Genomic DNA, 22,081 nt, shown 5'->3' on the forward strand with positions numbered 1-22,081 from the left:
TACTGAAGCATTCTGGTCAATGTTGATTGGTGTACACAAAGGACTTTCTTAAGAGTGCTTGACAAAGATTTTGTTTACTTAATAAAAATAATGTCCTACAGAATTTAAAATAAATGAATAGAGTATATAGAGTAAAATAACTCATGTCTAACCAAAAATGTCAACTATCTGACACTATAATGTTTTTAACCCTTTGTATTAACTGATATATGTTTGTCTGTGGGTTTATTTAATAGAAATCTTTAAGATCTTTCAATTGACTCCTTTCATCTAAACCTCCAAGCAATGTTTTAAGTTAAAAACTTTAAGTGATTCTCTATTATTCTGAGAGAATATTAACAAGTTTTGGTGGGATCATTTTCAGACAGCATAGTTGAAGTAAAAATAGTGGTTATTTTACTTAGAAAATAAGGCAGAAGCCCTGCATTGGATCTTTGATAACGCATTTGTTATTACTTTGAATTTTAAAAGACCACAAAGTGCAGATTATCTTTAAAATACTCTAAATATTTGTATTCATATGTACATTTATTTATATATGTAACATGATTAAGGCACAGACATAAGTTACTATAATCTAAAGAGGGGAATCTTATCCAGTAGGAAACTTGTGCTCTAGAGCAGGAAGAATCACCTCTTTAGGCATTAAGACCCAGCATCTCTTCAGTGGCAACAGCTGGCATTATCCTTTAAGGATTTTTGCTTGTTTGTTATTCTGTTGTTGATGAAATCTTTCCATCCAAAAGTGTTAGCACTTTCTGTTAGTATGTCAGTGTTCTGTATCATGTGAAAACTGTATCAAAATTAAAACATTAAAATCAAAACATAGACATCTTTTTAGCCCAGGGAAGCTGAGTCCATGGGTAGTTGAGAGGGTGGTTGGAAGAGAGGAAGAATGATAAAATGGGTAACATTTAGCTCTCCCTAAGGAGTGTTACCAGCTCAGCTTTACCTTTAACTTTTTGTAATTACCTTTTAGACTGTTTCGTTTTCCTTTTTCAGGTCACAGAGTCAGAGGGCCCTCTTCCCCCAGAAAAGGAGTTCAGGATATCCGGAGAAATAACACATTTGATTCTGAAGTAGGAGGGCTGACTCCCACATTCCAGAGCCTTCTTCTCAGCTCAAACTTACACAGCACAGGACAGGTCATCAGCAGAGGCACTGCTTTGACAGGGAAGGGGCCATCGGCCTGATTAGGTGAGAGAGGGTTCAGGGAATTAAGTTTAGAGGTTTGAGCTGCCAAAACCTGATGTGCAGAAATGAAGAACTGGGGTGAAAACAGAACGGAGATGGTGGCAAATATTTTAGATCTTTTGTCATTTTGAAGTTGTCTGAGTCAATGCCTGCCTGTCCCTCGCACTCCTCTGTTTCACAGGGTGGCTCCCTTGCAACACTGTAAGCAGATTTCGGTCTCAGACAAGCTCCATGCTGGACCACACTATCAGGAAGAGATGGGGCCTTTCATCAGCTGGCATACACACACACACACACACACACACACACACACACACACACACACACACACACGCAAGCATGCACACACGCACTCACAGCACTTGACAGGAGCTAGAGCAACCTCCAGCTAGTACCTCCATCTGCTAAATCCTTACAGGGAATCTCTTGCTCTAGTAGATACAGTTAGTTCAGCTAAATGGATAAGAGCCATTTTAGGAGATCTCATAACTGCATTATCAAATGAAAACAGCAAGAAGAAAAGAAAAGAAAGAAACTCCCTCAATGTGCCACTATTGATCCAGCATATCGTGCAAACAGCTCACAGTTGTAGATTATGTATGTTCAATATTGGAGAAAGTTCCATGAGCTGCTGAGAAAAAGGTATATTCTTTTGCATTTGGCTGAAATGTTCCGTGAATATCTGCTAAACTCATTTGAAGTATGACATTATTAATTTCAGTGTTTCTTTGTACAGTTTTGTCTGGATGATGTTTATCAGCAAGTGTGGAATACTGAAGTCATCCACAATCTCACTTTGTGAGAGTCAATATGTGCTTTCAGCTGTAGAAGCAGTATTTCTTTTATGAACTTGAGTGCCTTTGTGTTTGGTGTATACACGTTTAGGGTTGCAATATCCTTTTGAAAGATATTTTTCTTTGATGATTATGTAGTGTCCTTCCATATATCTTCTGATTTGCTTTGGTTTGAAATCTATTTTGTCAGATATTAAAATAGCTATACCAGCTAGGTTCTTGGGTCCATTTACTTGGGATAGCTTTTTTCAAGCTTCTACACTGCAATGATGTCTATCCTTGATGTTAAGGTCTATTTCTTAGATGCAGCAGAAAGATGGATCCTGTTTTCTAATTCACTCTGTTATTCTATGTCTTTTGATTAGGGAATTGAGGTCATTGAGAGTATATTCTTTCATAATGTTTATTCTTTTAAATTCTATTTCCTGGAATTCGTTTAGTAAATTCTCATTTTCAAACATTTCTACTGTACTGGTAGGTTTTGAAGGGGAGATCTTGGCTTGATCTTTCATATTGTTGGTAATTTTGAGATGAGATCTGGGCATGAGGACTTCTTTGGTTAGTTCTATGCTGTGGATGATTGATAAAGTGCTGATTGGCCAGGAGCCAGGCAGGAAATATAGGCGGGACAAGGAGAGAGGAGAATTCTGGGAAGTAGAAGGCTGAGGCAAGGAGAAAAGCTGCCAGCCACTGCCATGAGAAACATGATGTAAGATACTAAGCCACTAGCCACGTGGCAAGGTATAGATTTATAGAAATGGGTTAATTTAAGATATAAAAACTAGATAACAAGAATCCTGCCACAGCCATACAGTTTATAAGTAATATAAGTCTGTGTGAGTTTTATTGGGTCCGAGCAGCTGCAGGACTGGCAGGTAAGAGAGATTTGTGCTGACTGTGGGCGAGGCAGGACCAGGAAAACTTCAGCTACAGTTCTAAGTTAACATGCACAAAGTATGTTGGGACATAAGGAAGATATGTGGGATGGTTGGGTCTAGAGGTTGGAAGTGGCTTGGGAGGAAGAAAGTCAGATAGATATAGGGTCCTGGAATGGTGAACAGAATGTGCCTCCTGGTCCAATCCTTGAATGTGTTTGTACATCTGGCTGGGTGAAAAGGTTGGGTTTCCATATGGGAAGGACCTGTAAGTTGAAGGATCAGCAGGAAGAAATCATAGCAGAATTCTAGATGTTGCTTGATGCACAGACAGGAGTAGCCAGATAAAGTTGGGACAATGAATATGGGACTGGGGCTTAGTCTGGCTAGTGGGGGAGGGTGTGTGTTGGAAGGGAGTCAGGGAGACTCACTGGGTTAGTCTGAGGAAAAGGATGTAGGAGATGTGGTTGGAGAGGTTTTGTATTCTATTTTCATTTAATTCTAGGAATTTCAAATTTTTCTTCTTGATTTCTTCCTTGACACAAATATCACTCAATAGTGTGTTTCCTAGTTCCTTGAATCTATGTATTTTATATGTTTTCCATTGCTCTTCTTATCCAGTTTTCTTACCTGTGGTCATATAAAATACATAATGTTTACTTACTTTACCTATATTCGTTGAGCCCTGCTTTCTGTCAAAATACATGGTAATTTTTGGAGTAATTCCATGAGCTGAGGAGAAGAAAGTATTTTTTTTTTAGGGTTCAATGGAATGTTCTGTGGAGATCTGTTAGGTCCATTTCATTATGCTTTCATTTAACTCCAGTGTTTCTCTGCTTAGGTTTCTCCCAAATGACTTGTAATTGGTGAGAGTGGGGCATTGAAGTCATCTGCTATAATTATACTGTGGTTAAACTATGGTTTCAGATCTAATTGTAGAGAGCTGTGCATGGCTGTGCCTCAAAGATGGCGCCGGCGTCCAGCTTCTGCCTTCCCGATGGAAGGTGCTCCTTATTTGGCTAAGGCTAGGATCTGGCTTGCTTCCGCACAACTGGACCTAATCTGGCTTGCTTGCACATGTCTGACCTATCGGCATTGTCCACGTGGCACTACGGAGTTGATTGTCCAGTGGCTATAAAGGGCGTGGGCTGGCTTTCCCCAAGAAGATAGGAGGAGATAGGAGATCAGAGTGAGAGTGAGAGAGAGTGAGAGTGAGAGTGAGAGTGAGAGTGAGAGTGAGAGTGAGAGTGAGAGTGAGAGTGAGAGTGAGAGTGAGAGTGAGAGTGAGAGTGAGAGTGAGAGTGAGAGTGAGAAGATGGCTTTCCCCAGGGTCAGAAGATTGTCTCAAGGTTCCTGAATAAACTGCTTGGAGAAGAGCCTGGCTTCGCGTCTTCCTTGCTGGTCGAGGCAGACGCGACATCTAATAATATCTCTTTTATGAAATTGAGTATCCCTGTTTTTAGAACATATGTGTTAATGATTTTATACTTCATATTTTGATCATATGAGGGAGTGAATCACCTCAAAACTTGAACTAAAATAAATCTTTATTTCTTAAACTGTTTCTAATGGGGATTTTAGACACAGCCATACAAAGGTAATTAATTATAAAATAATCTCTTGTTTCAAGGAAGTAGATATCTCTAATAGGAGATTTATTATTGCCCATTCAGATGCCTATGCTAAGGTAGAGACTTCAAAGTCTCTTCTCTTCAGATATGTCCAGGAAGCCCAGGATGGGGCCTTGATGTTCTTTTGTCCCCACAGTACTTTCCTGGTGATGCTCTAGTCCTCATTTCTACCAGCATCTTTATATGTATGCTTAGATATGTACATTGACGCCTTCCACTCTCACTCTCATACCACACAGTGGGACCCATAGTTGAAGGCCCTAGACAAGACAAACACTATCTAGGAAATGGGCTTCAAAAGTGCTGGTGATGAAGAGGAGCAGAAAACAGGTAGTATTAAGAGAAAATTCAGAATCCTCACTAAGTTATAATGGGAAAAGAAAAGGAGGAATGTCATCACATCTATAGAATTTTTAAAAAAATAGATTCCTTTTCTTAGTATGCAAATGACTTGATGCTCAAAATTTTCCAGAATGCAGAGTGCTAACTTAATCTGCATTTCCACAAAATGATTGCTATATAACTATTGCTCGTGAATTATGGACTGTATAAGTTTTCTCAAAGGTACACATTTATGAGCTCTCACATTAGATCTGAGAGTCAGAAAAAGCACAATACAATAAACAGCAACAACTGCAGACAGATGCAAGGATATATGTAAGGACTATAGAATACCATCATGCTGTTGCAGGCAGATGGGAGCCATGGCACTCCAACCCTGGGTCACAAGGCAAGTATCAGGAGCACATGTTTACCCAATATGGTGATATTTTATTTGTATTAAAATGTTATTTGTATGTTAATAAATAAAGTTGCCTGGGGGTCAGAGCTATTAGCAAGCCATAGGAAAGCAGGGCAGTGGTGGCGTACACTTGTAATTCCAGCACTTGGTAGGCAGAGCTGGGTAAGTCTCTGTGTGTTCAGGGATACAGCCATTATTGGATACACATGCCTTTAATCTTAATACCAATCATGGAAAACCTGGAGGCCTATACAGACAGGTCGTGAGGAGGCGGTCATGTGGTTGGGTTTACAACCAATGAGAAGGCAGGACAGGAACTCTATATAAAGACTTTAACACAGGGGTAGCTCTGGTTCGGAGAGGTAGGACCACCGCAGGAGGAAGGGTAAGGTTTTAGCTCTTAGCTCTGACCTCTTGGCTTTCTTCTTTGCATTGGTTCTGTGTTTCTTATTTAATAAGAAGGTTGGATACATCTACAACCCAGTCCACAAGTTCTTTGACAAATGAACTCTAACTTCTAGGCAAGCAGAATATTCCTCACTTACATCTACAAGCTTCCTGAACACCTGATACTACTTTACCTAAGCAAGGTAATGGCCCCAGAGTAGATTTCAAATTCTAGCTCCTTATGTCTATAGTGTCTTCTGCTTTGTTTCAGAATGTCAACTGAATATACAACTCAGACCACTAAGGGTAGTAACCTACGTATGCACTGCACTTGAGAGGATAGTAGTTGTTTCTGTGCTACACATGCTGAAAAGATGAAAAGTTGGGATTCACGAGATTCACCTGGCTGCTTACACTAAAAGCTCACAGTGTCCTTCAAGGGCAGACAGTACCTGACAAACATTCTCGCTGATGCAGGGACCAGGAGGAACAGGTGAGGCAGCCCAGGTTCACACTTCTGCTTCTCTGGATGATTTATGACATGACATGTGTCACTGTGGGAGGGGTGACAGAACCTTGCAGACAGTAGTAAGTGGCAGTATCTTCAGCCTCCAGGCTGCTAACTGGGAGAATATTGTGTCTCAGACCCACTGCACTGAACCTCAATGGGACCGCATCTTCCAAGTTGTTTGCACCATAGATCAGGAGCTTAGGAGCTTTCCCTGGTTTCTGCTGGTACCATGATAATATAGCATAAATGTCCTCACTGGACTTCCAAGCGATGGTGACTCTGTCTCCCAGAGATGTAGACAGGGAGGATACAGTTTGTGTCATTCGGATGTCACATCTGCCACCTTCAATTAAAAGCACAAAACATAGACGAGTAAGGTTGCTCAGTCTTCACAATTCAAAGGAGGATGGATAGTCATCAGAGGAGAATGGGGCCCATAAAAGAAGGGAAGAATGAAGAAATGCTGTTAAGTATGTATGTGTGTGGGGGTCATACCTTAAGTATAATTTATAGACCCTAGATATTATAGAAATCTAAATTCTCATATGTATATGAGTCTTAATTAGAAAGTGGGGGGGGGGAGCAAAGCAGAGCAAAACTAGAGAAAGAATGCACCAAGTAGGATGTAGAAAGGGGAGAAGGGTAAGAAGAGGGCAAATATTTTTCAAAATGTATGTTATATTTTAAAGGAATTGAAATGCTTTTAAGACAATTAATATATTACAGCAAAATTTTTGACCAAACTAAAAAACCAGAAAGAGTGGAGGTACTAGTCACAATGTGAGAGTAGGAAGCCCACCAAGAGATGGAAAACAAAAGAAGGTGTAGTGTCTTCCCGAGCCTCCATATGGAAATGTAGGGACTGGAGTGATGTCTCAGCAGCTAAGAGCACTGGCTGCTCTTCCTGAGTACCTAGGATCAATTCCTAGCACCCATATAGCAGTTTACTACTATTTGTAACTCCAGTTCCAGGGACCCAATGCCCTCTTCAGGCTTCTGTGGGCACTGTATGCACAAGGTGCAAGACTACATACAGGCAGAACACCCATGCACATAAAAATTACATAATTAATATTAAAGCCTTCACCTGGGATTGCAGGCTGCCAACATCTTACCTTCAGGCCACTGAGTCTTGTGTTAGACTTCTGGGTTGCAGTACTACAAAATGATGAATTTCCTTAGTTCAAGCCATAGTTTGTGGTAAATTGTTACAGAAAAATAGCCACTTAAAGTGAGAACTTAAATACACTGTGCTCCAGCGATCTAGGAGACAATGTGCTTATTAATATTCTGATGGGTCTCACAAGTTTATTCATCAATGTGCCAGGTTCACTGACTGTAAGGCAGATGAAGGAAGTGTCCGTGTGTCCGTGTGTGTGTGTGTGTGTGTGTGTGTGTGTGTGTGTGTGTGATGCAGGCAGCCGGTGAGACTCTCAGATGAGGTTTGTGTTGGAGGAGAGCTGTAATGCTGCTGACAGTAATAACATTCAGGGCTTCAGAATAGACAGCAATGATGGTGAGAGTGAAATATATCCTAGATCCACTTCCAGTAAACTTATCAGGAGCTCAAGATGCCTAAGAGACCAGCAGTTTGGAAGACTGCCCTGGTTTATTGCTGGTACCAGGCCAAGTGGTTCTTCTGGGTAGACCTTCGAAACAGATTCTGACTGGACTACAGTTGATGGAAACTCTCTCTCCTGCTGACACAGCCATAGAGTTTGGAGACTAAGTCATCATAATATCACCATAGTCACATGCAACTGAGAAGAGATGAATGTGATACATACACATTAGAGATTTCATGACACAATCACTGATATTTAAAATGTTCCTGCTCTACTACGAATAAAGCAATCTATGAGTCTACTCAAACTTGAGAGCCTAAAATTTCTCCCATCTTGCACTCTATCTCATCACTTAATTCATTGTTTCCTTTGAATACCTGAATCTTATGTCGTTAAAAGGGTGTGACAATGTCTTCAGCACTGTCTATTCTGTGGCTACAGTCATCATTTCCTGACTGTCCTTTACAGGCAGGAAGGTCTATTTAATTGCTGTTTTGCTACATTTCGCTATTTAATACTTATTTCCTTTTTTGGTTGCCTGACATAGAACATGAAATTAGGACTATGAACCATTCTTTATTTTGTGAAGACTCACTGCTCAATTTCCCATTGAGTGCTGATTTAGTGTAACCCACTAGTTTTCATCCCACATACTTATATTTTCAATCAGATTCAAATGTTATCTTATTATATTGGTCTGTGAGTTATTTGAAAACAGATAGGGAGTGACCAAATATTGGAAAATTTTTCAGATATATTTATTTATAGCTTCATGATGTTGTATGTCAATATTGTTTAATGTGTAAATGTGACCAAATGCACATACTATATGTCACTGTTTCAAGAAAGACTCATTGGGATTTTGAAAACAATACTTGTATTGCTGTGTTTAGAAATACAGTTCAACCAACTTCTCTTAGGCCAGGCTGATTAGAAGTAGTATCAAAATATTCTACATCCTTCATGACTTCCAGACTACATGTGTTGTGGTTTGAAAGAAGGGTGTTGCAGTCACAAAGCTGAAAGAAGTTGGAGATCTGAAGAGTGTTTTGACATTAGACATGGAGATACAGAGTTTGGAGTTTGCCAAGCTGGTTTTCAGTCTTGCTTTGGTCCAGTATCTCCTCCCTATGCTCCCTTTCCTTCATTTTGGAATGGCAATGTATATCCTGTGCCATTATATATTGGAAGTATGTGATCTGTTTTTTGACTTTGATTTTATAGGGCATTATAGTTAAGATATTGCATGAATCTCAGAAGAGACTTCAAACTTTGAACTTTAAAACATTGTTGAGACTTATAGACTCTGAGGCCTTTTGAAGTTGGAATTAATACAGTTTTTGCATTACGATATGGCTACAAGACTTTGGGGGCCAGGAAGTGGAATGTGGCAATTCGAAAGAATATGGCTCCCAAAGGAAGTAAGACTATTAGAAGGTGTGGATCTATTAGAGTAAGTGTGGCCTTGGTGAAGAAAGTGTGTTACTGTGGGTTTGGTCTTTGAGGTCTCATATATGCTTAAGACACTCCCAATGTATCAGACTACTTCCTGTTGCCTTTGGATCATGATGTAAGAATGCTCAGCTCCAGCACCATGTCTACCTGCATGCTACATTGCTTCCTGCCATGACAATAAGAGACTAAACCTCTGAAATATACGTTAGTCACCCCATTAAATGTTTTCCCTTGTAAGAGTTGCTGTGGTCATGATGTCTCTTCACAGTGACAGAAACCCTAACCCTGACAGCATGTGTGGTCAGTAACTGGGAAAGTCATTGGGCAGGATGGATCAGGCTTTTAATTCTGGCACATGAGTGAGTGACTGAGTCAGGATATTTGCAAAGTCAAGGTGAACTTGGGAAACAAAGTGAGACCCTATTTTTAAATGAAAACAAATAAATCAAGGCCTGGTAAAAGAGTTTGTTAATAGAACATAGGTCTGGCATGTATGATACCCATTTACAGTTGTAAAAATGATATAGAGAAACAGGTTTAACTCCCCCAGGTTTGTTAATTCCATGATATTACCTTAACACTTATTTCAGCCATGTTGAGAACTGCATGAATATGGAAATGACTATGTTTCCTATTAAATCCACCACTTCATTATTATGTAAAACCCTCCTTTATTCCAGGCATCTGCATATTCTCCACTCCTCCCCTTTTCTCTCTTTATCTTTCTCTCTCTTTCTCTCACTCTCTTTTTCTGTATCTTTCCAACCAAAATTCCAAACAAACAAATTTAAAAATAACTACACAAAAAAGTGCTGTATGGATGTTCTTCTGTAAAAATTATGAGAATTTTGGAATCACTTTGAAATCTCAATTATATCATGCTTTCAAGCAATAGTGCTTTTTACATTGTGTTCCTTAGCAAGAAGAGAAAGCAACTGAATTTTATTCAGTAGTGGAAAGATATGGCTTTCTCTTGGTTTCAAAGGGAATTTACAACACTAAGTGGACCTAAGCCAAATTATAAATGTCATCAAGAGCTAAAACGCTGAGACATATGAGCATGGAATGCAGATCATTGTGAATAAGCAGGTTCTCCCCATACACTAGTCCAAAAGCCAATTATGAGCCAACAAGATACCCTAAAGACAGAGCAATTGTCCAACTGGGACATATTCAGAGTGGGGAGCAGCTAGTCATCCAACCACCACTTTTTCTGTTCTCATCACTGGAAGTTTCAACTGATGAACCCAGGTTATTCTTTCAAAAGTTCTAATGTGTCTAAGAGACTGGAGTGATTACTAACTAATGTTAGATTGGTTATGAAAACATAAAGTCAAAACTATTACCATAAAATATCTTAGTGGTTAAAAATATAAAGTGTCAACTGAAAAATCTAGTGAAACAGTCTACTTTATGGTCATGAACAAACACATCAACTATCATAAAAGTTTTACAAATATTATATAGTCTTTGCAACAGAGAGAAACCATAGTAGAAAGCTATAACCAGTTGAAATCTGAGTTGTCAAGCCCAGTCCCAATGGATACACCTACAGAATAACTCCCTCACCCAAAATTAAGAGTGGTCAGAGTGATTGTAAGAGCCAGAGGTTCAGGAAGTTTTTTCCTATTGAGACTGTATCTCCTAGTGTGGTCAGAAGACATGCCTATAAAGTCTTCCCAGAATATCTGCCTAAACACAAACTGAACAAGGACAGCAATAGACATGCTAAAGTGAATAGGGAAAGATCTTAAGGCCTCAGTCCTATACAAAGAACCAGAGGCTACTAAGGAGTGCAGAGTGTGGAAGAGTCTTCTCCAGGAAGACCATCCAACACCCAGTGCTCATTCTGAAAACATACATACAATAACACTACACAGACTGAGCGGGTTGTATTCAGAAATATATGTGTATACAAATATACATATATGTATACAACAACCATTAGTGAAAAGAGATGCCATGAATTTGAAACAGAGCAAGGAGTGGTATACGGGAAGGATTAGAGGGAGAAAAGGGGAAAGTAAAATGATGGAACTACATTACAATCTCCAAAAACAAAAGAAGTAATAAACATTTTGAAAACTACTATATACTACAATAATTGACCTATTAGTTGCATATGACATTATGTATTGTCATATACTTATTTATATATATTTTGATTTTACAAAATTGTATCTTTTGAAGTGAACAAAATTCTAGGCAAGATCTCTGAAGAAAGAAATTAAATTACACAAACTGACTTTGAATAATGGGTACCCAAATTAATGCCCAAGATTTTGCCTTTTTCCTTCAATGTGTGTGTGTGTGTATGTGTGTTGTGTGTTTATAAAAATGAAATTAGACCCATATTTATCACCTTCCACAAAACTAACTTCAAATAGATCAAAGTCCTAAATTCAAAAATTAAAAAACAGAAACTTATACAAGAAAGTATAGGCAGATTTCTATATGGTATCAGCACAGGAAAGAACTTCTGAATAGAAATTCATTTACCCAAGAATCAAAGCCAATTATTAACCAGTGGAACTTCATTAAAACTAAAAGGCTCTCAGACAGTTAAAGACAATCAATTGGGTTAAGAGGAAACCCAAAGATTAGGATGAATATTTGCCAGGTAATATCTAAGAGAGAAATAATATCCAGAATATACAAAGAGTTCAAAAAACAAAGAATAAAGATAAAGCAAACAAACAGCATAGTTCATTCAAAAAATTAGCTTGTGATCTGAAAAGATATCACAAAATAGAACAGAAATAAAAATAACTGAGATATATCTTTAATAATTTGTCATTCCTAGCAATTAGTGATAGAATTAAAATAACTTTGAGATTTCATATTATCCCAGTGAGAATGGCAAAGATCAATGGAAAAACTGAAACAAATGCTGGGAAGGATGAAAAGAAAAGATAAATCTCATTCTCTGTTGGGGAACTGTAAACCAATCTAGTCACTCCAGAAATCTACATAGAGAATCAAATAAAGCTACAAAATAAATATGACAAAACTACTCCATTTCTTCCATATGCCTCAAAGACTCAATCAACAGCCTACTCCACAGATACTCGAACGTTCAGTCATATTCATTGGAAACAACCTAAGAGTCCCACAATGGATGAATGGATAATTAAAATGTTGCACATATACATTATGGAATATTATTCAACTATAAAGAAAAAAGTCATTTGAACATAATGAATGGAACTAGAAAAGATCATATTGGATGAGGTAACCGAGAACCTGAGAGACAAACATCATATGTTCTTCCTCATCAGAAACTCCTAGCTCCAAATCCACATTCAAGTGTATAACCTGGAGTAACTGCAGAAACCAAAAACGTATAAAGAAATCATTGTGGGGGAAGAGAAGCAATAGATAAGGGAATGGAAGGGTAAAAGTGATCTGAAGTGGAAAATACGGGCTGTAATTAAGTAGAGAGTGGGAGAAATATAGTAAAAGGAGATTGAAGAGTAAAGTAACTGTATAGATGTCTGAAATGTGTAGGCAATCATATATATTATTAACTATTTAATTGAAAATTCCTATAGTACATATAACTCTGTATATGTGTAGACCATATACATACGTATATAATATTTTAATGAAATTTCTCATTTATGCTGACAGTGTTCTCCCCAAGAGCCATAGACTAGCAAAGAAAGAAAAAGGAAAAAAAGAAAAATATCAGCCATGAAACACTGTCTTTTGAGTTGTTGCTCAGCGTTGTTCAAGAGACTCCCAAAACTTTTAGGCTATTGCTGTTGCCCTTGATCTTCACCCAGAGGCAGAAGAAGGTAAGTCCCTATTATACTTTGGACAGAAGATCCAGAGGACCCAAGCTGGATATGGCATGTATGCACACTCTCTGAAGACTAGCTTTAGGCAACATAGAAGCTTCCAAAGCAGGAAAGCAACCAATAATCCTTCCCAGCTATGATGCCTATGAACCACAATAATGACAACCATGGCACAATAACCCTACAATTACAGTAATCATACACATATCCTGAGAGTAACCAATAGTTCTCTGACCAAACTTAAAGCCTGTTCAACAAGAAAAACATTGTCCCTGGTACTGGAAAACTATCGAACTACTTGGTGTTAGTGAAGTCACGGGTACTGGAGGAGAACCTACAACTATCACTTTACTAAGGCAGCATAATCACTAACTACATTATTATTGTCTTTATACCCAAAGATCAGCACAGTTCTCACTCCTCATCAGGGAAACTACTCTTTGAAACATATGAAGATTAGTACAGAAAACCACAATAGATCAAAATACAGACTTGAGGAGTTTAGTGACAAGTGATACACCTAAAACACAACTCTTACACCTAAGGCCTAGGGATCGTTTAGGAAGAGGAGTTGAAAAGATTGTATGAGTCAGAAAAAACAGCAAGTTTTCTGTAAGGTTGTGTCTGCTATAAATGCCAGACATGTAGCTACACACATGAAGCCTCACCAACATGTCTGTCTAAACATGAACTGAACAAGAATGACACCAATAGACATTAATGTGAAAAGGAGAAAGCTCAGGAGGCATCAACCCTAACATAGAACTACAGGTAACTAAGGAATGCTGAGATTAAGAGAAACAGACTTCCTCAGGGAAGAGTATACTAACTGGTTATCCAGTATCAAATGGCTAACCCTGAAAATGTATGCATACAAGTCATATTATATGGATGGATTGGGCTGCATTTATATATTATATTTAGAAATATATTTATATATGTATACAAATGAGTACATATATAACAATTCAAAGAGATTGTGAATTTTAAAGAGACCAAGAGAGGTATGTGGGAAGGGTTGGTGAAAATTGGAGATACTCGTAAGGAATGTCTCTGATGCTAGTCTTGGAATAAGGGGAACCCCATTTAGGTTTTCTCTGTCTAAACATGAGAGGACCTTCTCACGCAACTCCAGGAGATCTCAGGCATGGGCTTGTAGGCAAATGAGCTGTTGCAACAATAGAAATTCATTAGTTGGTTAAAAAAATACAAATGCATCAGTGTCATGAGAAACTCGGAGATCTATACAGCCATCACCTTCCCCACTGAGCTCACTGCCAGGGAGATGCTGAACCTTTTAACTTAACCTGAATCAGACATGCCTCTGTTCTTTTTCGGCCACAGGAGTTTTCCTAAAAGCATCCATAGTCAAATGATCAGTGTTGAATGCTATTCTACAAAACTCAAGTAGGAACTGATTGGAAGGCCATGATCTGTCCCTTCTGACTTCCTGACCATGTTCCATAACCACTGAAGGAGCTCTGAGCAAGGACAGGAGAAAACCAATAGCAAGCTAAATGAACCTAATCTCATAGCTCAGCAGCCTGCACTCATGGTTAAGACAGCAACATTTCAAGCTCCCAAAACAGACATTTCCTTTGATGTGTGTCAACAAAATGTTCAAATTGTTATCTTATTCTAACATAAAGTACACTTTCCATCTCTCTTATAATTCATGTTGGAGATTCTTATTCTCCTCTTCTACATATATTTCAAAATGAATCCACTTGCATGTCCTTCCACTGCCTTTTTTTTATATTATAGTTCATTTCCACAATGTGAAAAGCTGCCCATGTGAAATAAATACTTGGTTCCAAAATTATGGCTCCAAGGATTCAAAGTGAGCGGATCATGAGTGCTCTGACTCAATTACTAGATGTATCCATTGCTGTGTCATAATTAAATGGCATTATCGGGAGCTTGCAGAAAGTATGAAGTCAGTGCTAACTGAGGAACTAGAGGAATGCTTCTAAAGACTGTGTCCAGTCCCTGGCTTCCTCCTACCTCCCTTGGCTTCTCAGCTGCCATAAGGTAAGCATCTTTCCCCTCTCATGCCCTTCTGCCATGGTATTCAACCTCAGCCTGGCATAGCTGTGTTTCTAGGCACAACCACATCATGAGTGTTTGGAGACATTAATTCCCAAGTACATATCTTTAAGGTCTTTGGAGATCTCCAGCAATTTCATGTAGTCTGTAACGCACTTGCTCCCTGCTGTTGTTGCTCAATAAGTTTCTTAATCAGAGCGCTGATGAGATTAGTCTGCTAATTCTTTACACAGGAGCACAAAGGATTGTCCTCTAAAACCACTAAATTCTATTATTCGATATGTGATGGAAAGACTGGAGAGCAGCACATGCTAACACAACATTACATCCAACATTAGAATGCAGAGAGGGTACCTGACCTCCACAGTTGGAAAGCAGATGAGGGGTCTTCAGAGGGAGATGTGGCCCCAGAAACATGGGCAACAAATATCACATTTTCATTCCTTTGTGGATCCTAAATATGTTGTGTGTTAAGTCTGTGTGTGCACATATATAAGTGTGTATGTATATGTATCTCTTTATGCATGCATGATCTTATATGTGCATGCTTGTGTGTATTTGTGTATGTGGATATGTGTGTGGTATATGTGTACAAATGTGTGTATGTACTTATGTATATATGTATGTCTCTGATAAAAATACAAGACATTACATGGATAATGTAAAAATGTGTAACAGCAGGAAAGGGAAGAAGAAATGAGGAAGATCAATAGATATGGTCAAAATTATAGTGTACTTGAAAGACACTGCTTTTATGGTGTTTGTTTTCAATGAATATACATTAATAAAGAAAATTAATGTGAAGCAAGATTGCTCAGAGAGCAAAGACTCTTGCCACAAAGCTTTATGTCAGACCTGAGATTTATCCCCAGAACCCATATCACAAAAAGAAAGACTCATGTCCAAGTTGTCCTCTGCCTGTACTTGTGCACCTACACACATATAAACATGCATGCTTGCATGCACAAAAAATGTAATTAACTAAAATGTAATTTAAAATTAAGATAATTTATAAAAATGGAAAGAAAAAACTTGAAAAATATTCAGCAGTAAAGAAGTAGAAAGTCCTATAGAAGCTAAAAACAAAAGAAATTTTCCTAGAGCAGCAAGCTGAAGTGAATTTTGCCTACATCATCACTTCAGCCAATAGAGTCATATGTTGGACACCAGAACTCGAGTACCATAAAAATACTAATCTCTAATATTGAAGCAACAGAATTTGTGGTAATGTATTACAGAAGGACAGAAAGATAATACTGGGTTCTTTCCTGCATTTTTCCGTATATAAGTTTTTCATACCGAAAGACATAAGAGACATTGAACCCATGATGTTTTACTTGGCTCAGCAAACTTTCACATCAGGGCTTCAGGCACACCAGCTCTCAGGCAGAAGGGGGAAGTGCACACATCCAGGGCTGTGTGTGGTGCAGGCAGCTGGTGAGACTCTCAGCTGACGCACTGTGGGAGGATAACTGTGTTGCTGCAGACAGTAGTAATCTGCCAGGTCCTCAGCCTGGACACTGCTGATGGTGAGAGTGAAATCTGTCTCAGACCCACTGCCTGTAAAGCGATCAGGGACCCCAGTGTCCCGAGTGGATGCCCAGTAGATCAGACGTTTAGGAGCCTGTCCTGGTTTCTGCTGGTACCAGTACAAGTAGTTCTTGTTATTGCTGCCATACAGACTCTGACTGGACTTGCAGTTGATGGTGACCTTTTCTCCTGCTGACACAGTCAGGGAGGATGGAGACTGGGTCATCAAGATGTCCCCACAGATACCTGTGATCATGAAAGGACACTGAATAACACAGAAACACAAACACACATTATGACAGTTAATTTGTCATTTAATGTCCTTATAATTTCATATTGTCAAAGTATTATTATGTAAGAAATATTATGCCCTAACCCTGAAATAATTATAATATTTTTTAATTTCTCACCAGACACCCAGAGCAGCAGGGACATGAGAACTTGATTTTGTGACTCCATCTTGCTCCCCCTGCTATATGATGCAGTTCTCACTGGAAAGCCCTGGTTTATAAATTCTGAGCAGCTGGGCTGGGCTGGAAGGGCTCATGCAAAGCAGTCAGCAAATACAAAAGCAAATGCCTAGGGGGTTTGTGTGAGAGCAGCTGGTGTCAATAAACAGGCAAAAATACCATCACAGAGAGCATGAGCAATCACTGAAAGGGATCCATTTACAGCATTTCCAAGAAAAATCTACTAGGTGCTCTAATAACAGCTGTGGGTTAAAATCCAAGACATATTTAAATCAGGAATGTGAGGAGTGCTATCTCAGATTGTCAGTCCTAGGGAAATCATGAGATATGCTCTCAAAAATTGCAACAACAAATTAGGAAACAGAGTAAGAAGACATGCAATAAAAGAAGGGAGAGAGATGGGGGAGGAGGGGTATTGGGTCAAAATTTGTTATCACCCATCTGCAAAGCCACTCTTACATTGAGGACAATGAACAGTGTCTCAGACATTTGGCCTCCAGTTTCAGGATAAGTATAGGACAGAGATGCAAAGAAAAACCCAGAAATCGCTCTGTGGAAATCATGGGGGTCATGAATTTAAGCCTGGGATCAGAGAAGCTTTAACCTTGAAGCAAAGATAAACCCAGAAGAAACTAGCAAGTATCATCCCCACCACTTTGATAACTGAAAGATGCCTCTAAACTTGGGGAAATGGAAGGGAAATAAAAGAAACCAAATGTATTGTGGGACTGGGAAACAAGTGGTAGGAATAAAAATTGTGTCATCTCTGCTGTATGATGTTCTGTATGTCAAATTGTTGCTGATTGGTCAATAAATAAAACACTGATTGGCCATTGGCTAGGAGGAAGTATAGGCGGGACAAGGAGGAGAATAAAGCTGGGAAGTGGAAGGCTGAGTCAGAGAGATACTGCCAGCCGCCATGATGACAAACAGCATGTGAAGATGCCAGTAAGCCACGAGCCACATGGCAAGGTATAGATTTATGGAAATGGATTAATTTAAGATATAAGAACAGTTAACAAGAAGCCTGCCATGGCCATACAGTTTGTAAGCAATATAAGTCTCTGTGTTTACTTGATCGGGTCTGAGTGGCTGCTGGACTGGCAGGTGAGAGAGATTTGTCCTGACTGTGGGCCAGGCAGGAAAACTCTAGCTACACATCTCCTTTAAAAAAAAAAAAGGAGCCGGGCGGTGGTGGTGCACGCCTTTAATCCCAGCACTCGGGAGGCAGAGCCAGGCGGATCTCTGTGAGTTTGAGGCCAGCCTGGACTACCAAGTGAGTTCCAGGAAAGGCGCAAAGCTACACAGAGAAACCCTGTCTTGAAAAACCAAAAAAAAAAAAAAAAAAAAAAAACCAAATTTCTCCAAGAAGTCATGGCTGTAGACAAACACTGCCAAGAGTGTTTATTCCAGAAATGCGTATTCCTTGGTAATTTAGAAATTAGCTATATTGAAATGAGTCAAGGTGGTCTTGCTGACATAGTGAACAGATAAAAACTTTGCCAGAAGGGGGCATAGCCATCCCAAATCAAGCAATAATTTTACAAAGACCAATAGACCACAACATCATAGATTTTTGCCATCCAAAGGAAAAAATATTTGTGTATGAATGAAAATCAATAGCGATAACAGAAATCAAAGAACCTTCCAAGATTCAGAGTACTGAATTATAAAATATATATAAGAAGTACATTATAGACCCAGTACTCTGTGTAAAGTACAACAAACAAAAATAAATAAAATATCATGATAAGGAGTTGAGATTCACATCTATAATCCCAGAACTGGGGAGACAGTAGCAAGAGGACCATTAGATTAAAGCTAGCCTGGGGTACACAGCAAGTTCTAGGTAAGTCTCTGTGATTTCCTGTTTTCATCAATCCTGTAGTGTCTGGAAGACACTGTTTCCTTGATGTCATCCATCCCTCTAACTATCACAATCTTTCCCCCTCCTCTTCCACAGAGATCCATGAGCCCTCAAGGAGGAGTTTGATGAAAACATTCCCTTTATGACTGAATGTTCCAAGGTCTACCACTCTCTGTACCTTGTCTACTTGTGATTCTCTGTATAAGTTCCTATCTACTGCTATAAGACGCTGCTTTGATGGAAGCTAAGCAAGACACTGACCTATGGGTACAACAGAATGTCATTAGGTCATTTCATTGCTGTGTTCCCTTAGCAGAAATAATATCTAGATTTCCATTGGGTCCATGACCTATCTAGTCTCAGGTTCTTGATCACCAGAGCAATATCAGGCATGGGTTGTATCTCATGGAGTAAGCATTGAATCCAATTACATAGAAGTTGGCTACTTCCACAACCATTCTAGATCACAGGGTTTATGGCTGGGTTGGTGGTCACCTCTCTCCTCTGGTAGAATGCAGATTATCTTTCAGCATCATGAACACTAGTCAGTAGGAGTGAAAGCTCTAGTTGGGCACCAGCTCAATTTCTCCATGTTCAATGAGATATGTAAGGGATAAAAGAGAGGAATAAGAGAAAGAATATAGGGAGGGACAATTAACACTAAGAGCCATTTGAGAGATCATATGGAAACCTACTTCAGTAGAGACTTCCTTAACATGTAAACATGTGAAAGAAACCTAAGTGAAATCAGCAAATAACAAAGGTTTGTCATACCTCAACTGGACATCTTTCACTACCATGTGAAACCTCCAGTGTCAGGAATGGGTTACATCTTAATAAGTTGTTGCTCAGAGAGTCCCCATGAAAACCCCAAACAACTCTGTCTGTTGCTCACTCTCCACAGACTGGTGACAAAGACCTATCGCTGAACACACTTGTTTCTTTTTTTTCTAAGTTTTTTTTAAATTTTATTTTATTTTATTTTACAATACAATTCAGTTCTTCATATCAGCCACGATTCCTTTGTTCTCCCTGCACCCCCCCTCCCCTTCCCCACAACCTACCACCTATTCTCACCTCCTCCAGGGCAAAGCCTCCCCTGAGGACTGAGATTAACCGGGTAGACTCAGTCCAGGCAGGTCCAGTCCCCTCCTCCCAGGCCGAGCCAAGCAACCCTGCATAGGCCCCAGGTTTCAAATAGACAACTCATGCAATGAGCAAAGGACCCGGTCCCACGGCCTGGATGCCTCCCAAAGAGATCAAGCCAATCAAATGTCTCACCCATTCAGAGGGCCTGATCCCATTGGGGACCCCTCAGTCATTGGTTCATAGTTCATGTGTTTCCATTAGTTTGGCTATTTGTCCCTGTGCTTTATCCAACCTTGGTCTCAACAATTCTCGCTCATATAAACCCTCCTCTTTCTCACAAATTGGACTCCTGGAACTCCATCTGGGGCCTAGCCATGGATCTCTGCATCCAGTTCCCTCAGTCAATGGATGGGGTTTCTAGCATGACACTTAGGGTGTTTGGCCATCCCATCACCAGAGTAGGTCAGTTCCGGCTGTCTCTCGACCATTGGCAGCGGTCTCTTGTGGGGGTATCTTTGTGGGTTTCTGTGGGCCTCTCTAGCACTTTGCTTCTTCCTATTCTCATGTGGTCTTCATTTACCATGGTCTCCTATTCCTTGTTCTCCCTCTCTGTTGTTCATCCAGCTGGGATCTCCTGCTCCCACAAGCTCTCTTTCCCTCGACTCTCGTCCTTCATTACCCCCACTCACATCCAGATTGTTCATGTAGATCTCATCCATTTCTCCATCATTGGGTAATCCCAGTGTCTTTCTTGGGGTCCTGTTTTCCAGGTAGCTTCCCTGGTGATGTGAGTAGCAGTCCAGTCATCCTTGTTCCACATCTAGTATCCTCAATGAGTGAGTACATACCATGTTTGTCTTTCTGAGTTTGGGTTACCTCATTCAGGATGATTTTTTCTAGATTCATCCATTTGCCTGCAAATCTCATGATGTCATTATTTCTCTCTGCTGAGTAGTATTCCATTGTGTATATGTACCACATTTTATTTATCCATTCTTCATTTGAAGGGCATCTAGGTTGTTTCCAGGTTCTGGCTATTACAAACAATGCTGACATGAACGTAGCTGAACAAGTGCTCTTGTGGTATGATTGGGCATTTTTGGGTATATTCCCAAGAGTGGTATAGCTGGATCTTGTGGGAGATTGATTCCCAATTTTCTAAGAAAACTCCATATTAATTTCCAAAGTGGTTGTACAAGCTTGCATTCCCACCAGCAGTAGAGGACAGTTCCCCTAGCTCCACATCCTCTCCAGCATAAGGTGTCTTCAGTGTTTTGATCTTAGCCATTCTGACAGGCGTAAGGTGGTATCTCAGAGTCGTTTTGATAATTAGGGATGTTGAGCAATTCCTCAAATGTCTTTCAGCCATTTGAGTTTCCTCTGTTGAGAATTCTCTATTTAGTTCTATAGCCCATTTCTTAATTGGACTGTTAGGCATTTTGATGTCTAATTTCTTGAGTTCCTTCTATATTCTGGATATCAGTCCTCTGTCAGATGTGGGATTGGTGAAGACATTTTCCCATTTTGTAGGCTGTTGCTTTGCCTTGTTCACTGTATCCTTTGCTCTAGAAAAGCTTCTCAGTTTCAGGTGGTCCCATTGATTGATTGTTTCTCTCAGTGTCTGTGCTACTTGTGTTATATTTAGGAAGTGATCTCCTATGCCAATGTGTTCAAGACTACTTCCTAATTTCTTTTCTATCAGGTTCAGAGTAGCTGGATTTATGTTGAGGTCCTTGATCCACTTGGACTTAAGTTTTGTGCACGGTGGTAGATATGGATCTATTTGCAGCCTTCTACATGTTGATACCCAGTTATGCCAGCACCATTTGTTGAAGATGCTTTCTTTTTTCCATTGTGCACTTTTGACTTCTTTGTCAAAAATTATATGTTCATAGGTGTGCGGATTAATGTCAGGGTCTTCAATTCGATTACATTAATCCACATGTCAGTTTTTATGCCAGTACCAAGCTGTTTTTATTACTGTAGCTCTAGAGTAGAGCTTGAAGTCAATGATTGTGATGCCTCCAGAGGTTGTTTTATTGTAGAGGATTCTTTTGGCTATCCTGGGTTTTTTGTTTTTCCATATGAAGTTGAGTATTATTCTTTCCAGGTCTGTGAAAAATTG

At 39.5% G+C, this 22,081-nt stretch overlaps 1 gene segment (V, D, J or C); it reads right to left on the bottom strand.

The window, feature by feature from the left end:
* Nucleotides 1-6,157: 6,157 nt before the first annotated feature.
* Nucleotides 6,158-16,989, bottom strand: LOC128099674 (immunoglobulin kappa variable 4-1-like). The segment is given in 3 exon segments: nucleotides 6,158-6,477; nucleotides 16,456-16,776; nucleotides 16,941-16,989. Coding segments are annotated over 3 exon segments (690 nt in total).
* Nucleotides 16,990-22,081: the final 5,092 nt, after the last annotated feature.

The sequence above is a fragment of the Peromyscus californicus genome, unplaced genomic scaffold (assembly GCF_007827085.1).
Source record: "Peromyscus californicus insignis strain IS unplaced genomic scaffold, ASM782708v3 Scaffold_6__1_contigs__length_162567912, whole genome shotgun sequence".
In the NCBI taxonomy this organism is placed as follows: domain Eukaryota; kingdom Metazoa; phylum Chordata; class Mammalia; order Rodentia; family Cricetidae; genus Peromyscus; species Peromyscus californicus.